Below are 23,400 nucleotides of genomic sequence, written 5' to 3'. Positions count from 1 at the left end.
TGTTTTTAACTTGAATCAGACTGTCTCCTTGTGTTAACATAAAATGTTATATAGGCAAGTAATTAAACATAATGTAATCTGAAGGATGCCATTGTAACTGAAATGCTGATCTCCTTTTGGCTTACACAGCAAATGCATTTTAATTTGTTTTTTTTGTGAAGGACAACCAACCTTTCAAGCAAGCTGATGGAATTTAACTTGGGTACTGATAAGCAGACAGTCTTGTCTAAGCTTATGAAATCCATTTTCATTTCTTACTTGGAGAATTATATTGATGTTGAAACTGGGTACTTGAGAAGCCGAAGCTCTATGATACTTCAACGCTATTATGATTCTAAAAACCACCAGAAACGGTCTCTTGGTACAGGAGGGTACGTATTTAACTATTTATCAATGTGTCTGAAGGTTTGAAGAGTAAAGTACCTTGGAGATAGACTTATATGTAAACAGTTGATGGCATCACACATGACGTCATTGATTAAATAGCAAGCAACCTCACTGATTACATCAGTGCACATAATAAATATTAGGAAGCAGGAATAAAGTCTGAACAATTTCAAAACGTTAAAACAAATTTTTTTAAATACCAAACAGAAACTCCTCAAAAACCATTGAGTAAAAATAAAGTTTAGAATTCATATGAAGCAGATTAGCAAAAAAAAATCTAATAATTTTAACCTTGCATTATGAACACACAATAAAACACAAAAAGAAAAACGTAAGTACACAACAAAACTGGAAAAAAACAAAGCACCAAAAGGAAAAAAAGGAAAATGGTTACAGAAAAACTGAAAGGACTTTAAATTGAGAATGAGGAAAATTGTATGAAACCTAAAAACTCGAACAGCACAGAGTGTATTATAAGTGCCAAAATAATCAAGATTTTCAAAGGAAGACACTTCTTTTACTAGGCATCCACCAACAAAAACATACCTCCAACTAAACTAAATTCAATTGAGTTAATGAAATGACACACAATTTAACCCACTTCACAATGAGGGGATACATGTTGAAAAACTTAAGTTTTCTTTAAACAAATGGATGGTAAACATTTTAACAGAGCAGTAAAATAGCATAGAATTTGAATGTAAATTATATTACAAATGACCATATGAAAAGCACAAACGGAAGCAGCAGCAGTGACATCAGTTACGCCACTAGCGTTGTAATAAGTGATGTAACCAGCAATTCTTTGTGATGTCATTGTTTATGTCGTGTGTGATGTCATGTACAGCACACAGTGGTGTTACGATTTGGGTGTTAGCACCCTGAACCATACCTGGTGAATTTAAGAAGTTTTACTATTTTGACCCAGAACAATAACTCAGTTTCTAACTGAGTTATTTCAATATTTGTCATATCGACAACATAATGGTTAACAATTTAGTGACCCTCGATGTTGTGAAACCTGTGATTTAATAAGCACATACTGCAGTGTGGGGTAGCATTGTCAGGCCACCAGCAGCCTAAATAATGATACTTGACCTGTAAAGTATGCCATAATTCTACCATATCTATTCACCATTCCAGCATTTAGATTGTCTTGGCAAGGTGTTAATTAAAGATGTGAGCTAATCGGTGTTTGTAATGGATACGACTTTGGGACCTTTTCCCCTCACGCTGTAAAAGTTCCACAAGCATCAGAAGGAATCTGGAAAAAATCGCTGCAATAGTTGCTAGGCAGCCTGAAACAACGGTGATCTTGGAAGGGGCTCTGCATCTCAGTAGTTGGCAACAATACTCTATAAACGTGCCTGTGGTTTCCTATTTTTACACGTGCCACAGAAGTGGCTGTCAACTCTTTTGTCGTCATCAGTTGCCATGGTGATTTGTGTCACTAGGGTGCCTTTGTATTTGGGATTGAGACCTTGTCCGAAGGGCAACAACCAGATGAGTGTCTTTCTGAGCTCCATGACATGTGTATGTGGTGTCTGTAGCTCAATCATGACTTGTGGGCTTGTTCACATGCCACCAAATGTATTCCAAAGTCATGTGGGAGCATAAGTCCAACTTTTTGGCAGCCTGTTACTGGGTTTATGACTTTGGTCCTAACTGAGGGCAGAAAGAAGAGGCGAGATTCTCCTTACTGCAAACAACATAAGAAGGAAGACTCAAAATAACACTAGTAGTTATTAAAATCATCATCCTCCTTCTACAGGTATTGGGCAAGAGAGTCATCCTGATACGGGCTTTGTTTTGCCTCCTCTATCTCCCTTATTGAAAACTCCAGGACTGGTACACATATTGTGACTACCTAGGTCTGCATCTGCTCAGTTCCAGACAGCTAAATTTCAGGTAGTCACAAAAGCCTATCCCACCACTGTATCCTTTGGCTCAAAATTTCTAGCATGGCTTAAATAATGGTACCAGATATGTTGGCTACATTTCAGTCCGATTATAAAGTTTTATTAGCATATATTGAGACCTAAAAGACTTTTCCTGTACATCGCTGTGCCCTCAACTCACAGAAGGGTTTTTCTTGGCCTTTATACCTTGATGACATTTGTTAGAAATTGGGTCTATAGTTGGCAGGGGTATGCACCCTGCCTAATTAGGGACCACAGTCCTAATCAGTGAACGTCAGATACACACCTTTAATTAACCTGTGCACACCCTCTGGTAGTTTGGCACTGAGCAGGCTGGCTTAAATTGAGAGGCAATATATATAAAGTATTTGTGCAACTTTTAAGACAGTAAAACAGTGAAATCACCACAACACAAAGAATCTACACCAGGTTAGGAAAATAGATTATAATTCAATGAACATAACGAGACCAAAGCCCACAAAAATCCAATCCGTAGAAGTCTAGAGATAACTTTTTAAAGAATATCTGCAAATATAGTGCTTAGAAACTGAGCCTTGCATTGCCCACTGCAAACAGTACCTTAGTTTGGGATGCGTCGACGCCAAGGAACAATGCGAGGAGCAGTGGTGTTGATGCCTTGTCATCAATCCTGCCGATGTAGACAATGCTCTGTTCCAAGCCACAGAATTGAAGGTGCATCATCAGCGAACCTCTGAGATGTAGGCGATGCATCGTTGCTGAGCTGCGCAGCCAACATTGCAATGTCCTAGAAGCAGCAGCAATGGATCAGCGTTGGAGGGAGATGCATTGGTTCTGAACAGCGCAACCATGCATGGATTCAGCAGAGACAGCCAGGAAACCCACTTTCAAGGGCCCAGGGCTTGATTGGCACCACTTGGCAGGACAGGACTCACAGTTAGTAGAGTCCAGAAGCTGTATCAAGGTTGGAGAGATGCAAGCAGTCTTTGATGTCCCTGAGACTGCAGAACAGGAGGCAAGCCACAAGCCCTTGGTTTTAATTTGGTTCTGGGGATGATGTGGGTTCAGTCCTTCTCACCCAGGCAAGGAGCTCAGCAGGTCAGCACAGGCGAAGAATCAATCCTTCAAGATCAGCAGTCCAGCAGAGTAGCAGCCCTTGTAGCAACCCAGCCAGTCCATCCTCCTGGCAGGGTATGCACAGGTACCGAAGTGTACTGATTTGGTAGGGCCAGAGGTCCAGTTCTTATACCCACACTGGTCCTCCCTTTCCTGCCATGGCTCCAGACACCCTACAGGGGGGTAGGCAGCTTCTTGTGTGGGTACGGACACAGCCCTAATCAGGTGCAAGTGTCGGCCCCTCCCTCCCATTCAGCCTAATATGGCACATCAGGATGTGAATGGCCCATCAGGCACACCTCAGCTCCCTTTGTGTGTGACTGTCTAGAGGGAATGCACAATGCCCAGCTGTCACCCAAACCAGATGTGTATTGGAAGCAGACAGCAGGCACGCATGGCTTAAGAGCAGAAACATGCCAGCTTTCTAAAACTGGCATTTTTGAGACATGTTCAAAGGGCTGCCTAAGTGGGTGGCACAATCGATGCTGCAGGCCCACTAGTGGAATTTAATTTACAGGCACTGGACACATATAGTGCACTTTACTAGGGACGTATAAGTACACTAATATGCAAATTGTTTTAGGGGAGTGAGCACATGCACTTTAGCACTGGTTAACAGTGGTAAAGTGTCCAGAGAACTAATGTCAACAAAAACAAATTCACTAAAAAGTGGAGGGAAAAAGACAAAATGTCTGGGGATGATCCTGCAGAGAGGGCCATTTCTCAGAGCAGGTGTGCCCAAAGTGACCTGCCAAATACATTACTAGGATGATTTGTTTGGGTGGGTCCTCCTGCTTGATTTTAAAAAGTCAAGACAAACGATACAGTTCCAAATCATTATTATACACTACCCAGAAGGATAAAAGAAAATTATATCAGTTAGTGAATTGTCACAGGTGTATGTTAGCAAACTGAAAGCAAAGAAGGTTTCTAATATGTTAAGAGAAACTTGCATTGTATTCTGTGCCAATATGTAGAAATGCATGCAAATGCGCAAAGTTTTTCTCTAGCTTGTCTGGAACAAGAGTACACTTTTGTTCTAAGGCATCCATATACATGGGCATATTACTCTTCCCCCCCAGAGAACATCTAGGCAAAGGATACTTTTCTGTATCTTAAAACTACAACACAGGATTTCATACAGTCTTTTGCTGAAAGCAGTGAGAACATTGCCTCTGAACTGTACACACTGTATGGAATAATTTAGTCCTATCCATATTGGCATCCATATACATGGGCATATTACTCTTTCCCCCAGAGAACATCTAGGCAAAGGATACTTTTCTGTATCTTAAAACTACAACACAGGATTTCATACAGTCTTTTGCTGAAAGCAGTGAGAACATGGCCTTTGAACTGTACACACTGTATGGAATAATTTAGTCCTATCCATATTGCCAAATAAAACCATTAGCATGTTGCCTTACCAAAGGGCATGATTCAAAGATCATAAACCATTTGTGTAAGCTGCAAGAGGTGACACCCTCTGACCCCTTTCTGCACGTCTTTTGTAGTGCATGGAGCCTGCTCTGGAACCAGTTGCAGTCTTGGCTTTGGCCCCTATTGATGCATTAATAGAAGTATCATCAGAAAAAGTTCAAACCACCAGTGGGGTGCTTTTGCCAAAATGTTTGTCACTGAAAAGTACTTCTGTGAAGTTGGTGAGATTTGGGAGGGAGCTGACTAACCTTTCTTCTTTTCCATAAACAAGAACATGGATTTAGAGATTCTCTCTTCTATGGGCTTTATATACACCCTTACACATAGAATTCCAAAATCCTAAAGGGCCTTTCATTAATCTCTTACCTTGTGCCTAGCGTCCTTGCTCCTTCGAGTACATATTTGTTTTGTAATATTGTGTAGTGTTAACTGATAGGAGACATTTTATATTGTGAACTGATTTCTGCCTCTCTTTTTAACATGTTTTCCAGAGCACAAATGCATTTTGTTGGTTCAGGGCAATCTCCATGGATTTACAGCGATTCTTTCTGATTAGCGTTATTTACAGAGCTTCCACTAAGCCAACTCCCCATGGTTTCACCAAACTCTGCAGGCTGCACATTTCTGTGAACGTTACTGAAAAGTTAATTCTGGAACTTTGACTGGATCTAGTCCAAACATTGTTTCTGCTTTCCTCCTTTCCCTTTCTCCTTCTCAATGAGCTATTGAGATGTGGTAATCTTCCCATGGTATGGAGGAATGGAGGTATTGTGTAAGCATAGAACATTTGATGACTGTTGCAATTTTTACACTCTCCAATCCTCTGATTCCTTCTTAAAATATTGCTTTGCACAATGTCAAAGATTTAAGTCTACACATAAACATCAACACTGCCAGAGATAATACGAGGTGGGCAGTTTGGTAATACAAACAAGAGTGGGACCTGGACTGCCCTTGGGCCACTTATGGGTTCATTCACATGCCCCAGCTCCATTGTCAAATTCTAAAAATATGCCGGGCGTATAAAGGGAGTGGAATTCCAGTAGTAAAAACCTATAGCTACTACTGCTGAGCGACTAGCACCGCCTTATGATGGATGGCAAGTTACATGAAGGTCTGATTTTCCTTGATAATGGAAACATTGTTTTCACTTTAGATTAATGACTGTGCAAAGGTATATAAATGTTATATAGCTTTAGGGCGTGTAGTTGATTTTACAGAATATATTGGTGCATAGTTTACTTTTGTGCCTTATGTTTTAGAATTCAAGATCTCAAGGAGAGAATTCGACAACGTACCAATTTATCTCTTGGCCCAAGTATTGATACACACGGAGAGACATTTCTTACTCAAGACGTGGTGGTTAACCTATTACAAGAAACAAAGCAGGCCTTTGAGAGATGTCACCGGGTGAGAGGCATTTTTCCCCTATAAAAGTATATCTTCTTGTTTATTACTTGCTCATATAAGGTTTCCATAAACCATACAGCAAGTTTGAAACCAATTTGAACTCATTATCTAATCTCTTTGAAATTCCAGATTTATCTTCATCACATTTAAAACCTTGTATTGAGACTATACATCACTATGCAAATTATTTGTATTTGCTTTTTATGTAGCATGAAAATAGCTGTAAGAATAAGGAAGCATAATACTTGAAGGGCGGGGAGGGCCTGAATGATGGGCTTGTAGATTGACTGCAGCAAAGCAGCTGGTGCAAAACTGGATTTATCATAGTTCCCACCCACTTGGATTTTAATTCCACTGATCCCATGCCAACTCTCCTAGCTACCTCCGTAAAGAACCTTGGCGTTTCAGTTGAATATCACCCAGGCACAAACCTTCAGCGTAATTTATTAATTTATTGAAGCTTCTGTATCTTGTTGCCTTAAAGAGTATTGCCTTATTTGGCCTTACCCTATACATATTTTTGATTAATGCTGTATTTTCGTTTCTAAATTGTCTTGGAATAGCCTAAATGAGGTCTTCCTGAGAAAACATTATGGGGGTCATTACGACCCTGGTGGTCGGTGTAATAGTGGTGGTAGTACCGCCAACAGGCTGGCGGTAAATACCACCATATTATGACATTGCCAATGTACCACACCGACTGCCACGGCGGTAAAGACGGGCTGGAAACTATGGTGCGTCATGATACGGTCTGCAGCAGTCTACTGGCATGGCGTTGCTGCAGCAGCAGTCCCACCTTACTGCCACCCGCTGCCATGGCGGTCGCCGGAATTCCGCCAGCCTTCTGGTGGAATTCCGGCAACGGTCATAATATGGCGGACTGTAGGTAGTTACGGCGACGGTGTTTTGGCAGCCGTCGCTGTGGTGGTATGCAACATTTACCACCTATGTCATAATGAGGGCTTATATCTTCTTCACATTGTCCAAGCTTCCACTGCTTATTTTTGTTTTCATTAAAGAGAATAATCTTATACATTTTCTATGACTTGGTAAAGACAGCAGATTGAATACACAGTGCTTGTTGTGCACTAGTATCTTGAAAAAATTCAAAGCTGTGTTCCACTTCAGGGATGTGGAATATCATAAAATATCTATGTCCCCAAGGGACTAGATGCTTTACTGTTCTATGGGGAAAAACGTGTCCTATTTTGTGCAGCATTGTTATTATGTCAGACCTTTGATTATGGCCTCTCTCACTGTGCCACAGATCAATTGTAAACGAATTTGGGTAATTGGTTGAGTGGTTGGTAGCTCCACTCAGGCATCAACCACAATCCTTGTCAGGACGAACCACAAAAGTCACTAAATTAACCTGTGCAGAACCCTCCAGTGGCGCGGCAGAAAAACAATCAGGCGTAACTTAGAGGCAATGTGTAAATTCTTAATGCAGCAGACACAGCACCGAAAAAGTGAAAACAAAACTCAAGACAAATCCCAAACCAATGTAGAAAAATAAAGTAAATTTAAAAAAATAAAATGAAACTAAAATGAATTAAATCCAGCCAGAAGAAACAGAGTTATAAATGTTTAAAGTTTTTAGTTAAATCTAGCACCTAAAAGATCAAATTACCAACCGCTGGTATCTGGTCACACTCGACTTGGTCAAAGTCAAAGGTTAAAGCTGACTGAGTGCAAGTCAGGCTGCACAAGGTGGATTGGACCTGGTCTCAGCTTAGCTTTGGATTTTGCTGTGTCTGTCATTGTCGATGGGGAGCAGGTCTCCGTCAAGCCTAGAGATGATTTTTACCTTCAGATTTGGACAACTTTTTGGAAGGTGAAACTCTACAGCGGAACAAAGCTGCAGGCTCTAGCTGAAGAGGGCTCCACGAGGCAGGATACTGTTGCCAAGAGGGTGCATTGAGCAGGATTTCCTGCTGCAGAGAAGAACAGCGCTACCACAAGGTGAAGATGACCGACGATGCTTCTTGGTCAGATCGGCTGGCAGGTAGGTGCCAGTCTTCTGTCAGTTCTCAAGAATTATTTGGGTGAAAAATTTTCTAAGTCCCAAGTTCTGGGTTTGGCAGGAGCAGTACCACAATACCACTTCCAAGGGACCAGGGCATGGAGAGGCACTACTTAGGGAGGGAAGGGATCAAGGACTCACTCCGGCAGAGGCCAGGTGCAGGGTTCAAGGCCTCAGGAGCTTGCTATGTCTGTGTAGCTCACATAGACTAGTCAACTGGCCCTTGGAGACACTTCTGGTGGTCCTGCGTTCCAGGAGATGGTCCAGTTCTCCTCCAAGCAGCAAGGCAGTCAGGTGGTTGCAGCAGGGCAATCTGTTGGTAAGGCAATCTTTCTAAGGTCTTTTACAGGTCCCAGGAGTGCACTGAAGAGGTGTTCTGAGAGTACAATATTTATACCTGGTGCCAACCTTTGAAGTGGGGGGAATCTCCTTTACTACCCTACTTCTGGTTCTGCACAGCTCTTCCCCTGCCCTTTAAAGGCTCCAAGAAGTCTGGAGTGACAAAATACAAGTGTTACATTACTTTGTGTGTGCTGGAGGCAACTCCTTTGAAGTGCAAGTGAGGCAGGAAACAGCTCCACCCCCAGCCATTCTGGCAGGATGACCCGTCCTATCCCCACTTAATCCTCTTGCTGTGATTGTCTGGGAGAAAAACACAAAACCCAATGACAGAGCCATTCAAAATCATGTGACCCAGGTCACTAGTAGAAGGCACAAATGGTTAGGACAAGAAAATGTCAACTTTCTAAAAGATGCGTTCTCAGAATTGTGACTTAAAATCAACTTTACCATCAAAGAATATTTTAAATTACTATTCATTGAAGTCTAAACATGACAACCTGGCATGCTCCTGATATGCTCCTGACTTGCTACTTAACATTTCTAATAAAAAAAGGAGAACAAAAAAGTATCTTAATAGATGTAACTAGAAGAACTAGAAAAGTGCCTTTTCTTTTAAGGTGCATAAGAGCATCGCAGTAGAAATTCTCCACTTGCGCTGATCGAAGCATATTAGAGACAGTGGTCTTTCTACAAGTAACTACCGATCTATTTTGACAGAAATTTGTGAAGGGGAGGCACCTGGTAGCTGGCTTCACTTAAGTACACAGATTTCATAGATTAATTGAAACTTAAAAGACTTTTCTTCTCTGGAGGCGCGGACAAGGAGTCAGGTTAGTCTACCTTCTCAAGATGCAGGTTCAGCGTGCAAGATTAGGTTGCCTTCCTCAGAACTTTTTGTTACGAGGCACGAGACTCCAGCTAGCCATGAATAAAAAGTTATCTGCCCAGCCTCAGTTCCTCAGAACTTTTTGTTACAAGGCATGAGACTCCAGCTACCCATGAATACAAAGTTATCTGCCCTCCTTTTCTAGGCTTACAATGCTGTCTGATTTAAACCATTTGAAGTTACCAAGGCCCAACGCAATCCACAAAAGAAAGCAGGAGGTGCTCATGAATGTCTGATTTCCTGAGCTATGATTCTTGGAGTTTGTTGCATCAAAGTTGTAAGCTTTAGCTGGAGTGTGAAGTCAACATATCTGGCTCTGTGGAACTATCCTTGACTGCATCTTTCCTCCTTGCCTTGCTGTCATATTTTGAGTTCAAGAAAAAAAAAATCAGTGTGATAGTAAAAGTCAATACATTTTGATCCATTGGACCAGTCGCAGCTCCCCAGCCTTCATGCAAGCCATTGACAACTCCACCCGCATTCCTGAGCCTGACTGAGACAGCTCCACCTGCATTCCTGAGCATGATTGTGACAGCTCCGCCTGCATCCCTGAACCTGATTGCGACAGCTCTGCCTCATTCTGAGCCTGATTGCATCTGCTGATGCCCCTGCCAACGCCTCCTTTGCACCACTGCCACTCTTGCCCCATCTTCCAGTTTCCCACCCCAGGTCCTCCCACCTTATGGGACATATAATGGGGACTTCAGCATGGCTGTCCTCAGCAGGTGCGTTGCTGCCGTGCCAAAGGCAAGTCCAACTGCACCTGGACTGTGCCCAGCGCCAGAACCCCTGGTCCTCCCAACGCCCCCACCGCTACACCATTAAGGAGCTCTAGGCCCTGAACATCTGACACCCCATTAACAGCTGCTTCACACCCTCACCACGCTCAACCGAAGGACCCTTCACCTACCTACACTGCCACAATGTGTGCCCGCCTGCGCCCACTAACACCCGCACTGCACCCACACAGAAGACTACGAACAACCAAGCACAACTCCAGTGCATCCCGCTAAACGCCCGCTCCTTATGCAAACATGCCATGGAAATCTAGGACACCATCACCACCCACGACCCAGACGTCGCCTTCATCGCAGAAACATGGCTAACACCCTCCTCAAATCCCGACATCGCCACGGCCATCCCTGATGGCTAAAAGATGACACACCGAGACCGCTCCAACAAATATGGCGGGGGCATCACCATCATCTTCAAGGGAACCTTCCAGTGCACCGTCACCGATGACGACGACCCAATGCCCCTCATGGAGCACCTCAACTTCCGACACCATACCGATGCCAACACCGCGATGCGAGGCACCCTCGCATGCAGACCACCTGGACCATGCCCATCCTTCTGCAACGCCATTGCCAACCTCCTTGCCTCCCTCGCCTTCAACTCCCTCCACTACGTCTTATTCGGCGATCTCAGTATCCATCTAAACAACACCAATTTCACTTCCCTCATAGAGATCCTCAGCAAGTTCGGTCTCACCCAACTATTCACCAAACTCAAGCACAAAGCTGGATACATATTGGACGATTCACTTCTAGCAACAGAATAATTTTCACCTGCATGACTGAACTCACCTGGACCGACCACGTCATCGTCCACTTTACCATCTCCAGTGCCCCGCACACCACCTCCAAGCACCCCCAGCACCATCCACTGAAGCTGGGGTAAGGTAACCGAGACCCTATTGCCTCAGGCCCAAGGCATCTCACAACCCGAGCCCACGGCATACCTCAACCCCAACTAGGTCGTCCAAAATTTCAGCACCTGGGTCACCTAATCCGCCGACATAGTTGCCCCACTGAAACAAGCTAAAAACAACAACACCTCCAAGTCAGTAGATTGTACACTCTAAAGCTCAGAAACTCCAAATGCGACTGCCACCAACTTGAGAAACAATGGCGTGTGACCAAGGACCCCTCCGACAGAGCCGTCTACAAGGCAGCCCTCAACAACTACCACCACCACATCAAGGCAGCAAAAAGCAGCAATCACTACCCGGATTGACACCGCAGCAAACCACCTGAAAGAACTCTTTGCAAATTAGCAAGGAATTCTCTAACCTGATAGCCATCCACCCAATGCAGGAACTCTGCGACACCCTGTCAGACTACTTCTCTCGTAGGGGATTTCCATGATAGTCATAAGCACTGAATAGTTCCGCGCGCCTGCGGGGACCCCGGAGCACTGTTGTGTAATATATTCTTAAGTGCAATCATCAGCTCCTTGACAAAAAAGGTCTGTGAAAAACACTTAAGAATAACAATGTGCAGCCTATGTGAACAGCTACACAGGCCAAATTGATAGAAGAAAAAACAGTTGTAGTGTAAATTCACGTTTAAACCTCAATTTATTCTATAAATACATAAATAAATACATTCTCATATTTTATTTACACCTCTCATGAGAATAAAACAATGTAGGGCAGTGTAGCCCATAGGCTGCCATTATACAGAATGAAAATAGAGCTGTGCCTTTAAGAAAGTAAAGTCTTCCTGTTTCCCATCATGCACAGCAAAAGGCAGTTGCCTCAGTTCTTTTTTGGAGGCTAGTAACCTGACATGAAGAAACAAAACATTTGTTGGAGTACCAACCTCAATAATATTCATGTTCTATGTCAACTCCACCGGGGAGGAGGGAGGGTTGCTTATGACTATCATGGAAATACCCCTACGAGAGAACTGGAGTTACAGGTAAGAAACCATTCCTTCTCTCGTAGGGGATTTCCATGTATAGTCATAAGCACTGAATAGAGTAGCAAGCCCATCCCCATAACCGCGGTAACAATGTAGGGCAGTGTAGCCCATAGGCTGCCATTATACAGAATGAAAATAGAGCTGTGCCTTTAAGAAAGTAAAGTCTTCCTGTTTCCCATCATGCACAGCAAAAGGCAGTTGCCTCAGTTCTTTTTTCCGGCTCCTTTCTGACAGGACCCTGAAGCATTGAGCTCTACCTCACAAAATCCTTTTGTGACAGAAATTCATTTAAAATCTTTTTGAATTTCATTTTCACTCGACGTTTTTAACATTGAGTGATCATTTTCTACTTTTTTCTGTTAGATTCTGACAGAATTTTGAGGTTTTTCTACTTCAGAAATGCCTTCACTGTTTGACAAATGCCCTTCTTGTGGCCGAAAAAAGGCCAAAACAGATCCACATCGGGTCTGCATAATTTGCCTTCCATCCAGCCACAAACCGGAGTCGTGTGACATCTGCAAAACCTTCTCCAGAAGGACCCTTTGTGACAGGGAGAAGATCCGACTCCAGGCGAAAGAGGACAGGAGGAAAAGTGGTCATTCTACCACAGAGCGAGGAGAAGGTCAGTCTTCTACCAGAGCTCACACTGGTTCCTCTATAACTCCGACCAGACCAGCTCAAAAACGGCACAGGTCTCCGACGACGTCGACGTCGAGGCAAGGAACAGCGCCAACATGCTCGCCGTCGAGGAGTGGTTCGCCGGCGAGAAAGAGACATCGCTCGCCGTCGACGACGATTTCGCCGTCGAGACGGCGTGGACTTCCGCCGTCGAGATCTGGGTCGCCGTCGACACGGCGAGGACGTTCCACGTCGAGGAGATCTGAATCCGGCTCGCCGTCGACACGGCGAGAGCGATCAACGTCGAGGGGTGCTCGACGTCGTAGGCGTTCACCGTCATCACAGCGACGTCGAGGGTCGTCGCCGAGAGATTCTCAACGGCGAGAAGAATCGACGGCGAAGGGCACTCGCCGTCACCGTACTTCGACGTCGAGGAGTGTGTCGACGTCGAGACAATCAAAAAGACCTAGAAGGGTTTATACAACCTCAGAATCCTCGGCTTCACTCATCCTCCTTCCAACGTCTCCACAACTCTCTCCTCGACAATCACCATTGCCACAGACGCCGGTAACACCTACGGCGCCTCTTCCGGCTCCGCCTTCAGAGTCTGTTTTGAGGACTCCAACGCGGTCTGTAAGACGTTCGGGACATTCCTCTAGACGCTCTTCTTCCTCTCGGCACCGTCATGAATCACAGAGATCTCAGCATTCACATCACAGGCGTTCTTCGTCTACACGCGACTACTCTCCAACCCTATCGGACTCACCGTCCCCGAGAGTGTCCCCCATAGATGATGTGAATACGTTCCAGGAGGTCTTAGTACGAGGGGCGACCAAGCTGAACATCCCGCTGGCGGTACCTGCCCCATCGACGTCAGTGATCTTCGAGACCTTGCATCACAGGACATCTTCCAGACCTTTGCTTCCACTGGTTCCAGGTCTCCTTGAACCAGCAATGGATATTTTCCTTGCACCGGCCGCAACAAAGTCTGCTCCTTCCAGACTTATTAAAAAATATCGTCCACCAGAACAAGATCCTCTATTCTTGAGGTCGGACCCAGTACCTGATTCGGTGGTCATAGTAGCGGCAAAGAAACTGCATTCAACCTCACCATCTTCTTCTTCGCCTCCAGATAAAGAGAGCAGAAAGATAGATGCTGCAGGACGAAAAGTATGTTCTACTGCAGCCGTCACGATGAAGGCAGCCAGCGCTACTGCGTTATTAGGGCGATACGAGCGTGCCCTCTGGGACTCTTTAATGCAGTTTGCGGAACATCTTCCTAAGGATAAAAGGGAAGATTTCCTGGAGGTCGTGGGTGAGGGAGCCATGGTTTCTAACCAAATTATAAGTGCTGCAGCTGTCTCTTCGGTGCTATCCGCACACAATTATGCACACGGGATAGCGCTCAGAAGGCATGCATGGTTGAGACTTACATCACTCAAACCTGAAGCGCAGCAGAGAATACAAAACTTACCTTTCTCGGGCTCCACCTTGTTCGGTTCTCATGCCGATGACAAGATGGCTAGAATGAAGGCTGAACTAGATACCCTGAAAGCGGTAGGCATGGAAAGACCGAAAGAAAGGTTTTCCGGCCATATCAACGACGACTTTTCACCCACCGGTATCAGTCGCCACACTGGATGTCTTCGCGCCCCCAGCAGCAGCAACAACAGCAGCATCAAAGGGGTTTCTCCACTCAGCGAAGGTCGACAAGGGGTCGTTCAACACCTCAAACTCAGGCAACTCGACAGGCTCCCACGTCTAAGTACCACTCCGGTAGGGGGAAGTATCTCAAATCATCTGGACGAGTGGCTACGCATCACAACAGACGCCTGGGTATTGAATATTGTGAGACATGGTTACGCTCTCAGATTCACCAGTTCTCCACCATCTGTTCCACCCAAAACAGCCAACCACCATCTCGAAGCTCTACAGTTAGAGGTCAATATCCTATTGCAAAAAAAGCCATAGAACCCGTTCCCATCAGCCAACAAGGGAAGGGGATTTATTTGAGATATTTCCTTGTACCGAAAAAAGACAAACAAGAGTTTCGTCCCATCTTAGATCTGAGGACAGCAAACAAATGGATTCGCAAAGAAAAATTCAGGATGTTAGCCTTACACCAAATTTACCCACATCTACGTCAGGGCGACTGGCTATGTGCGATAGATCTTTGCGACGCTTACTTTCATATCCCAGTAACCAAGAAACATCGAAAATTCCTAAGGTTCACCGTCGGAAAACGCCATTACCAATTTGCAGTTCTACCTTTCGGCCTAAAATCAGCGCCGAGAACTTTTTCCAAATGCATGGCGGTAGTAGCCGTCCACTTGAGGAAACAGCGAATATTCGTCTACCCCTATCTAGACGATTGGCTCATAAAGGCCTCCAGTTGTCTCGAGGCACAGCAACATTTCGAATGGACTCTACAACTGCTGCAAAAACTTGGTCTTCAAGTCAATCTCCTGAAATCTACAGCAACACCTGTTCAGAGGTTGCATTACTTAGGGGCCATTGCAGATACCAGGCTAGGAAAGGTGTTTCCTTCGGAGGAACGACGGTTATCGATTCTCCAAAAGTGCAAACAACTGCAGGAAAGACCTCAAGCCACTGCAAGAATAATAGCTTCTCTACTGGGCTCGATGGCGTCTTGTATCCATCTGGTTCCCAATGCTCGCCTCCATATGAGACCATTGCAGGAAAATCTGGAGGATCAGTGGTGTCAACTGAGGGACGATTGGGAGAACAAAGTCCTTCTTTCTCCTCACACCCTACAATCCCTCAAGTGGTGGTGTTTACCCAGCAATCTCTTGGTGGGGATTCCGTTCCAACAACGGCCTCCATCTCAAACTATCGTAACAGATGCGTCACTGCTCGGATGGGGGGCGCACATGGAACATCTTCGAGTCCAAGGCGAGTGGTCACAGAGAGAGAGTCTCTATCACATCAACCTGCTGGAACTTCGCGCAGTCCACCTTGCGCTCAAAGCCTTCCTTCCCTCTCTGAGAACGGAAACTCTCCTTCTCCAGACAGACAACGTGGCCACTATGTACTACGTGAACAAACAAGGAGGCACCAGGTCCAGAATTTTATCCAGAGAGGCTCAGACAATCTGGCATTGGCTTCTAGCCAGGAACCTGTCGCTAGTGGCAACTCACCTGCCCGGCATCCAGAATGTTCAAGCGGATGCCCTCAGTCGGGTAATGGACTAGAACCACGAATGGGTACTACACGACGACGTCGTTCATTCCATTTTCGCACTCTGGGGTACCCCCTCTACAGACCTATTCGCAACCCCAGAAAACAAAAAATGCCAAAACTTCGCCTCCAGATATTACCATCCAGGGACACTGGGGAATGCCCTGTGGATAAGCTGGTCAGGAGCATTTCTTTACGCCTTTCCACCGCTTCCCCTGATTCCGGCGGTCCTCCAGAAGCTGTCCAATGCTCAGACCAAAATGATCCTAATTGCTCCGGAGTGGCCACGCCAGTGGTGGTTCCCAGACCTTCTTCACCGGTCACTCAAACCACACATCAGGCTACCATATCGTCCGGACCTTCTCACGAAGTTCAGAGGGCAGATATCTCATCCCAACCCCTCATCGTTGAGTTTGGCAGCATGGCTCCTGAGCTAGTGCAATATGGACACTTGAACCTACCTCAGGACTGTATGGAAATTCTGAAGGAAGCAAAGCGCCCTTCCACACGATCAGCCTATGCAAGCAAGTGGAAGAGATTCTGCATTTGGTGTTTACACAACAACGTTGACCCGGTTTCCTGTGGAGAACAATCTATCCTGCCATACTTGTTAAGTTTGGCAAAATCGGGCTTACAACTGTCGTCAATAAAAGTTCACTTGGCGGCGATAACGGCATACAGAAAGAGTCCTTCACAAACATCCTTTTTTCGGATTCCGATTATTAAGGATTTCCTAGAAGGTTTAAAGAAGGTTTTTCCTCCCATTAGAAAGCCTTCTCCTCCATGGGAACTGAACGTTGTCTTATCACGTCTGATGCTGCCGCCATTCGAGCCGATACATAAGGCATCGCTGCAGCATCTCACATGGAAAGCTGCTTTTCTGGTGGCAATCACTTCAGCGCGTAGGGTCAGCGAAATCCAGGCCCTTTGTGCTCAGGAACCCTACACGGTTTTTCATTCTGCGAAAGTGGTCATGAGAACTCATCCAAAATTTTTACCTAAGGTAGTCTCCGACTTCCATGTGAACCAAACAATTTCATTACCGACTTTTTTTCAGAATCCAGCTACTCCTGGTGAGAGAACTCTGCACTCTCTGGATGTAAAGAGAGTCTTGAAATTTTACTTGGACAGGACAAAAAGCTTACGAAAATCACAACAGCTTTTTATTAACTATGGCCCAATCAGAACAGGTTTGGGCACATCTAAACAATCGTTATCCAGGTGGATTGTTTCATGTATAATGTTATGTTATCAGTTAGCAAACAAATCCCTTCGTGGTAGGCCAAAAGCCCACTCTACCAGAGGGAAAGCAGCTACTGTAGCCTTGATGAGAAATGTTCCTTTGGCAGAAATATGCAAGAATGCCACTTGGAGGTCGGTCCATACCTTTACTAAGCATTACTGCCTTGATACAGACGCTAGGGCAGATGCGCAGGTTGGACAGGCCTTGCTCAAGAATTTGTTTGCATGATTCATGTTTTCTCAGTCTTCTTATGTCTACTCCACCGCGGTTATGGGGATGGGCTTGCTACTCTATTCAGTGCTTATGACTATACATGGAAATCCCCTACGAGAGAATGAATGGTTTCTTACCTGTAACTCCAGTTCTCTCGTAGGGGTATTTCCATGATAGTCATAAGCAACCCTCCCTCCTCCCCGGTGGAGTTGACATAGAACATGAATATTATTGAGGTTGGTACTCCAACAAATGTTTTGTTTCTTCATGTCAGGTTACTAGCCTCCAAAAAAGAACTGAGGCAACTGCCTTTTGCTGTGCATGATGGGAAACAGGAAGACTTTACTTTCTTAAAGGCACAGCTCTATTTTCATTCTGTATAATGGCAGCCTATGGGCTACACTGCCCTACATTGTTTTATTCTCATGAGAGGTGTAAATAAAATATGAGAATGTATTTATTTATGTATTTATAGAATAAATTGAGGTTTAAACGTGAATTTACACTACAACTGTTTTTTCTTCTATCAATTTGGCCTGTGTAGCTGTTCACATAGGCTGCACATTGTTATTCTTAAGTGTTTTTCACAGACCTTTTTTGTCAAGGAGCTGATGATTGCACTTAAGAATATATTACACAACAGTGCTCCGGGGTCCCCGCAGGCGCGCGGAACTATTCAGTGCTTATGACTATCATGGAAATACCCCTACGAGAGAACTGGAGTTACAGGTAAGAAACCATTCCTTCCACATCAAGGTCACCTCCATATATAACAATTTCGACTCTCCACCTCCAGCCTAGACAACATTTCTCAAGCAGCGAACACCAGCCACATGATAATCTCCTGGTCCCCGATTACCACAAAAACCGCTACAGCCATCATGTCATCCATCCACTCTGGGGTACCCTCCGACCCCACCGGATTTTCAGCCTCTGAGCAAACACTATTAGCCCAGAACTAACTTGCATCCTCGACAGCTTTATCTTCACGTTAACCTTCCCAAACGAATGGAAGCACACAGAGGTCAGACCCCTCCTAAAGAAACACTCTGATGACCCCAGCTACCTCAAAAACTACAGACCAATCTCCCTGCTCCCCTTCCCGGTCAAAGTGTTCAAGAAAGCCATCAACCAACAGCTCACTGACTACCTTAAACACAATCAGGATTCCGGGCCAACTACAGCACGGAGACTGCACTGATCACCTCCACGGGCAACTTCTGGACCCTCTTTGACAGCTCTGATCCTTCTGGAGCCCTCATCAGCATTCGATACAGTCTCCCACTACACTCTCTTCAACAGACTCCACAACATAGGCATTCAATAAAACTCCCTTAAGTGGGTTGCCTCTTTCCTTTCACACTGTACGCAGAACATCAACCCTCACCCCTTCACTTCTGCACCCAAGAAAATCACCTTTGGTGTACCCCTAGGACCCTCCCTCAGCCCAACCCTGTTCAACATCTATATGACACCCTTCGCAGATATCGTCAAATCCTATGGACTCAGTATAGTCTCCTATGCCTACGACACTCGGCCAATCCTTTCACTCACAGAGAACCCCCACAACGCCAAAGCCAACTTCTGCATCGCCATGACCAACAGAGCAGCATGGATGAAAAACAGCTGCCTCAAACTAAACACTGACAAAACAGTCTTGATCCTTGGGAAGAACAACTTCATATGGGACCACAGCTGGTGGCCAGCAAAAGTCTGATCAACTCCTCTCTATCAGACCACGAACGAATCCACTGCATCCTTGAATGCTAACTATACATGAATCGACGAGTAAACTCAGTCGCCTCCTCCTGCTTTTACATCCGCCGTATACTCCACCAAATCTTCAAATGGATCCCTACTGACACCAGGAAGACAGTCATGCATGCACTGGTCACCAGCCACCTCGACTATGGCAATGCTCTCTACGTCGGAGTGTCCTCCCAGCTAAATAAGGCTCCAGACTCTATAGAACACCGCAGCCAGACTCATCCTCAACCTCCCCAGCACTCAAGCATCACCCTACACCTCAGGAAAACCTCCACTTGCTTTCTGTCCAGAAGAGATGCCAATTCAAAATCCTCACACTCTCATTCAAGGCTCTCCACAACCTAAGGACGTTATACATCAACCAATGACTGAGCTTCTACATCCCAGCAAGACAACTAAGCTCCACCTTGCGAAACCTCGCACATACCCCCGCATCCATCGCATCCGTAGCGGAGACTGCTCCTTCTCCTGCACAGTAGCCAAGTCCTAGAACAGCCTGCTTCTCCATCCCGAACAGCTCCCTTCCAGGCAGACTTTAGACAGAGGCTCAAAACGTGTTTTTATGACAGAGACATGGCGCCCTCAGCGCCCAGATATCATTATGAGTGATAGTGCTGCACTTTACAAATGCTATGATTGATTGATTGTTATACAGGGCTACTAGCACTTGCTCTTGGTCTTGCTGTATAACTGTTAGGCAGTGAAGAAGCTTAAGACCCAAGAAATTGAATCAATTAGATAATTTTTAGATCGAGCCTGCAGGCAGTGTACATGCACTGTCGCTTGGCAATGATCTTTTGTATAAAAAACAAGGGGCATTTAGCCCGCCAATTGTTCATTATTAGATGCCAGCCTTACTTCTCTTCTCTGCAGCCTTTTAATTCAGCACTGAGTGTGATGCAGTCACTTCCTGGCTTCATGTGGAGCATGGACCAAGTACAGATTGATTTACTTAATTAGTGTCTGCCCACTGAGATTGAGGTACTATTTCATCTTTTTTTTTTTCATTTTTAAATAGCGCAGACTGTATCTGGCCGAAGGTATTGGAGTGCTTTAAATGAATACTACACATGTTCACATTCAATTTTTAATGAAGGGGAGATTGTGATTTCTTCAGAATCAGTTGAAGTTGAAGCGATGTTCTTCAGTATTGAAGTCTGCATTTTTGCCCATAGCACAACACCCTACTCCCCACCCCCCCCCCCCGCCCACCACTTTATTCAGGTTGTGCATAGTGCACTCCGAGCGTAGAGTTCTTTACCATTGAATATAACAATATTTTGCTCCTAAGAATCACATAGCGCTGTCTAAAAAAAAAAACTGTCTCTGGGAGCAGCTAACAGTCTTACTGGCTGCTAAAGAATAGATGAAAGCCAGGAACAGCATTACATTTTATAGCAAACAAGTGAAGCATTTTATGAATTGCTCTTTCCATTTGCTATGTGGCAGACCATCCGGTGGCCGACAGTGCATGCCAATCTGCTGCTTAGCCATGACTAGGGCCAGGCCAGTAAATGTATGTTAGACCTGACAGCTTTAGAGTGGTCATTCCCCAACTTTTTTGCATGCCTCCTTCCACTTTTCTGACACTGTTTTTGCTGGTTTTAGGACTCTGCACACTTTACTATGCTAAAGTCCATATGCTTTCTCTGTTAAACATGGTAACATTGGCTCATTCCCAATTGGCATATTTGATTTACTTGTAAGTCCCTAGTAATGTGCACTATCTGTGCCCAGGGCATGTAAATTGAATGCTACTAGTGGGCCTGCAGCACTGGTTGTGCCACCCACATACGTAGCTCCTTAACCATGTCTCAGGTCTACCATTGCAAGGCCTGTGTGTGCAGTTTCACTGCCACTTCAACTTGGCATTTAAAAGTATTTGCCAAGCCCTAAACTCTCCTTTTTCTATATGTAAGTCACCCCTAAGGTAGGCCCTAGGTAACCCTTAGGGCAGGGTGCTGTGTGTGTCAAAGGCAGGACATGTACAGTTGTGTTTTATATGTTCTGGTATTGAAAACTCCTAAATTTGTTTTCCACTACTGTGGGGCCTAATATTAGGGCTACCCTCTTATACTGTTTGGGGGGTAGATTCTGATCAGGAATGAGTAACCAGATCATATTTGCTATGGCCAAAATGATAATAGAAAATCCTTCTGATTGGTGAGGTTGGATTTTATATTACTAATTTAAAAATGCCAATTTTAGAAACTGAGCATTTCTCTGCACTTAACATCCATCTGTGCCTTACAGCCTGTCTGCAATCAACGGCTGGGCTGGTAGACAGCTCCCTCGTGCATTTTACCCAGACAACCACAAACAGAGGATACTCAGCCGCACCTGCACTCATCTGCAATCTGAATGGGTCTTCCTGGGCTGGGAGGGTGGAGGGCCTGACACTTGCATTTCAAAGACTAGTGGCCTGCCCTCACACAATCGACTGCCAAACCCCCTACTGGATCCTGGCAGACAGACCTGTACTGAAAGTAGACCTTGTGCACTTCAAAACCATTCTTTGAAGTCTCCCCCACTTCAAATGCATTGTGGGGTATATAAACTGGGTCCCTGACCCCACCAAATCAGACACCTCTAGACCTGAACCCGCAAAGTGTCAAGAGGAACTGCGTGGCCGCCCAAAAGACTCATCTGGACTGCTTTGCTGAGAAGGACTGCTGCCTTGCTGGCCTCTGACTTTGCTGAGAAGTGCTCTCCAAGGGGTTGGATTGAGCTTGCCTCTTGTTTTCTGAAGTCTCAGGGCCAAAAAGACTTCATCTCTTCAGGAAACTCCAGGTGCGAGTAGCAGGCGAGCAAGTACAGGGCAGGTGTGGGGCCAGGGCACCAACTCTCTGCTGAAGGGGCAGGGCGAGGCTTCTGTGCCTGGAGCCAAGGTTTCGGACGGGTTCGCGACAGATACTCTTGCAGGTGGGAATGAAAAAAGGACTGTTGTAAGGCCCGATCCCCCCTTGTTGTCTGGGAGGTCATCCCTGGCTTGGAGGGTCCCTTTCGAAGCCAGGGAGAGAATATGGAACAAGGAATTCATTTACATGTTCTCGCTGCTCACGTTTGCCAAAGAGGGCGCAGACATAACAGTACCCAGCATAGAGGTAGAGAAGCACAAGTGGAAGAGGAAGGTTAAGCCAGAGGAATCTGTAGACAACTGGTAAGAGGCATTTGCAGTGCTGTCCACAGTGATCATGGAGAAGTTCCCTGAACAGGGACCGGCTCTATGCAAATACAACTGGGTCATATACGAGGAATATACCTTCAATGGGGCACAGGGTGGCTGAACTACGACAGGGAATTTAGGCAAAAGATGGAACAGGCACCAGAGATGGCGTGGGATTGCCGCGAAATTGAACTCTGGGTGCAGTACATGGGCAATGGCAGCAGGCCAGCAAACAGTGACCCCCGTTTCGCTAGACTCAAATGAGCAAGGCCATACTATTTTAAGCAGCAGCTTAGGCCCTCCTTTCAAGGGAAGCCCCCGCAGAGGGGGAGAGGAGCTTATCAGTATAGGTTCAACAATAATTCATGCAGGCTATACAACGCCGGGGCATGCTTATGGGGTGCCGTCTGCAAATTCACCCACAACTGCTCCAAGTGCGAGTGCAGCAAAGGGAGAAAGACCGATAAGCCAATGGGTACCTCTGCCGGTGCCAAGCAGCCCTAGTTGTCCGCAGTCACAACACACTACATTAGCACCTTCTCCCATCACTCATCACTTTTAGCACCTTGGCCCAGATCCTTAAAGGCTACCCTAGACAAGTGGAACGTGAGCTATTGTTCACAGGTTTCAGTGAAGGTTTTAGGATCCCTTATTCTGGCTCGTCAGTTACTAGGGAGGCTAATAACTTACGCTCAGCCATGGAAGCCCCGGGAGTGGTACAGGAGAAGCTGGAGAAGGAACGTCAGTTGGGAGGGTGTCTGGCCCCTTCACCCAGCCACCCCTTCCAAATTTCATTGTGTCACCTCTGGGGATTGTGCCAAAGAAGGAGCAGGGCAAGTATAGGTTGATCCACCATCTCTCTTATCCCAAAGGGTCATCCGAGGAGGGAACGTGCTCTGTTTGCTATGCTTCATTTGATGAGGCGATTGACCTAGTTCGCGCAGCAGGCAAAGGTGCGCACATGGCAAAGGCGGGCATTGAGTCCGCG

The 23,400-nt window shown here is 45.5% G+C and overlaps 1 protein-coding gene across 1 annotated transcript in view; it reads left to right on the top strand.

Moving 5' to 3' along the window:
• The window catches only part of EXOC5 (exocyst complex component 5), a 173,663-nt gene that overhangs the window by 55,822 nt on the left and 94,441 nt on the right, over positions 1-23,400 (top strand). The window contains exons 11-12 of the mRNA XM_069207440.1: positions 162-371; positions 6,104-6,251. Coding sequence (XP_069063541.1) covers positions 162-371; positions 6,104-6,251 — 358 coding nt within the window. The remainder of the gene's footprint in view (positions 1-161; positions 372-6,103; positions 6,252-23,400) is intronic.

This window comes from Pleurodeles waltl, chromosome 9 (genome assembly GCF_031143425.1).
Source record: "Pleurodeles waltl isolate 20211129_DDA chromosome 9, aPleWal1.hap1.20221129, whole genome shotgun sequence".
In the NCBI taxonomy this organism is placed as follows: Eukaryota; Metazoa; Chordata; class Amphibia; order Caudata; family Salamandridae; genus Pleurodeles; species Pleurodeles waltl.
This window is presented reverse-complemented; position numbering and strand designations above follow the sequence as displayed.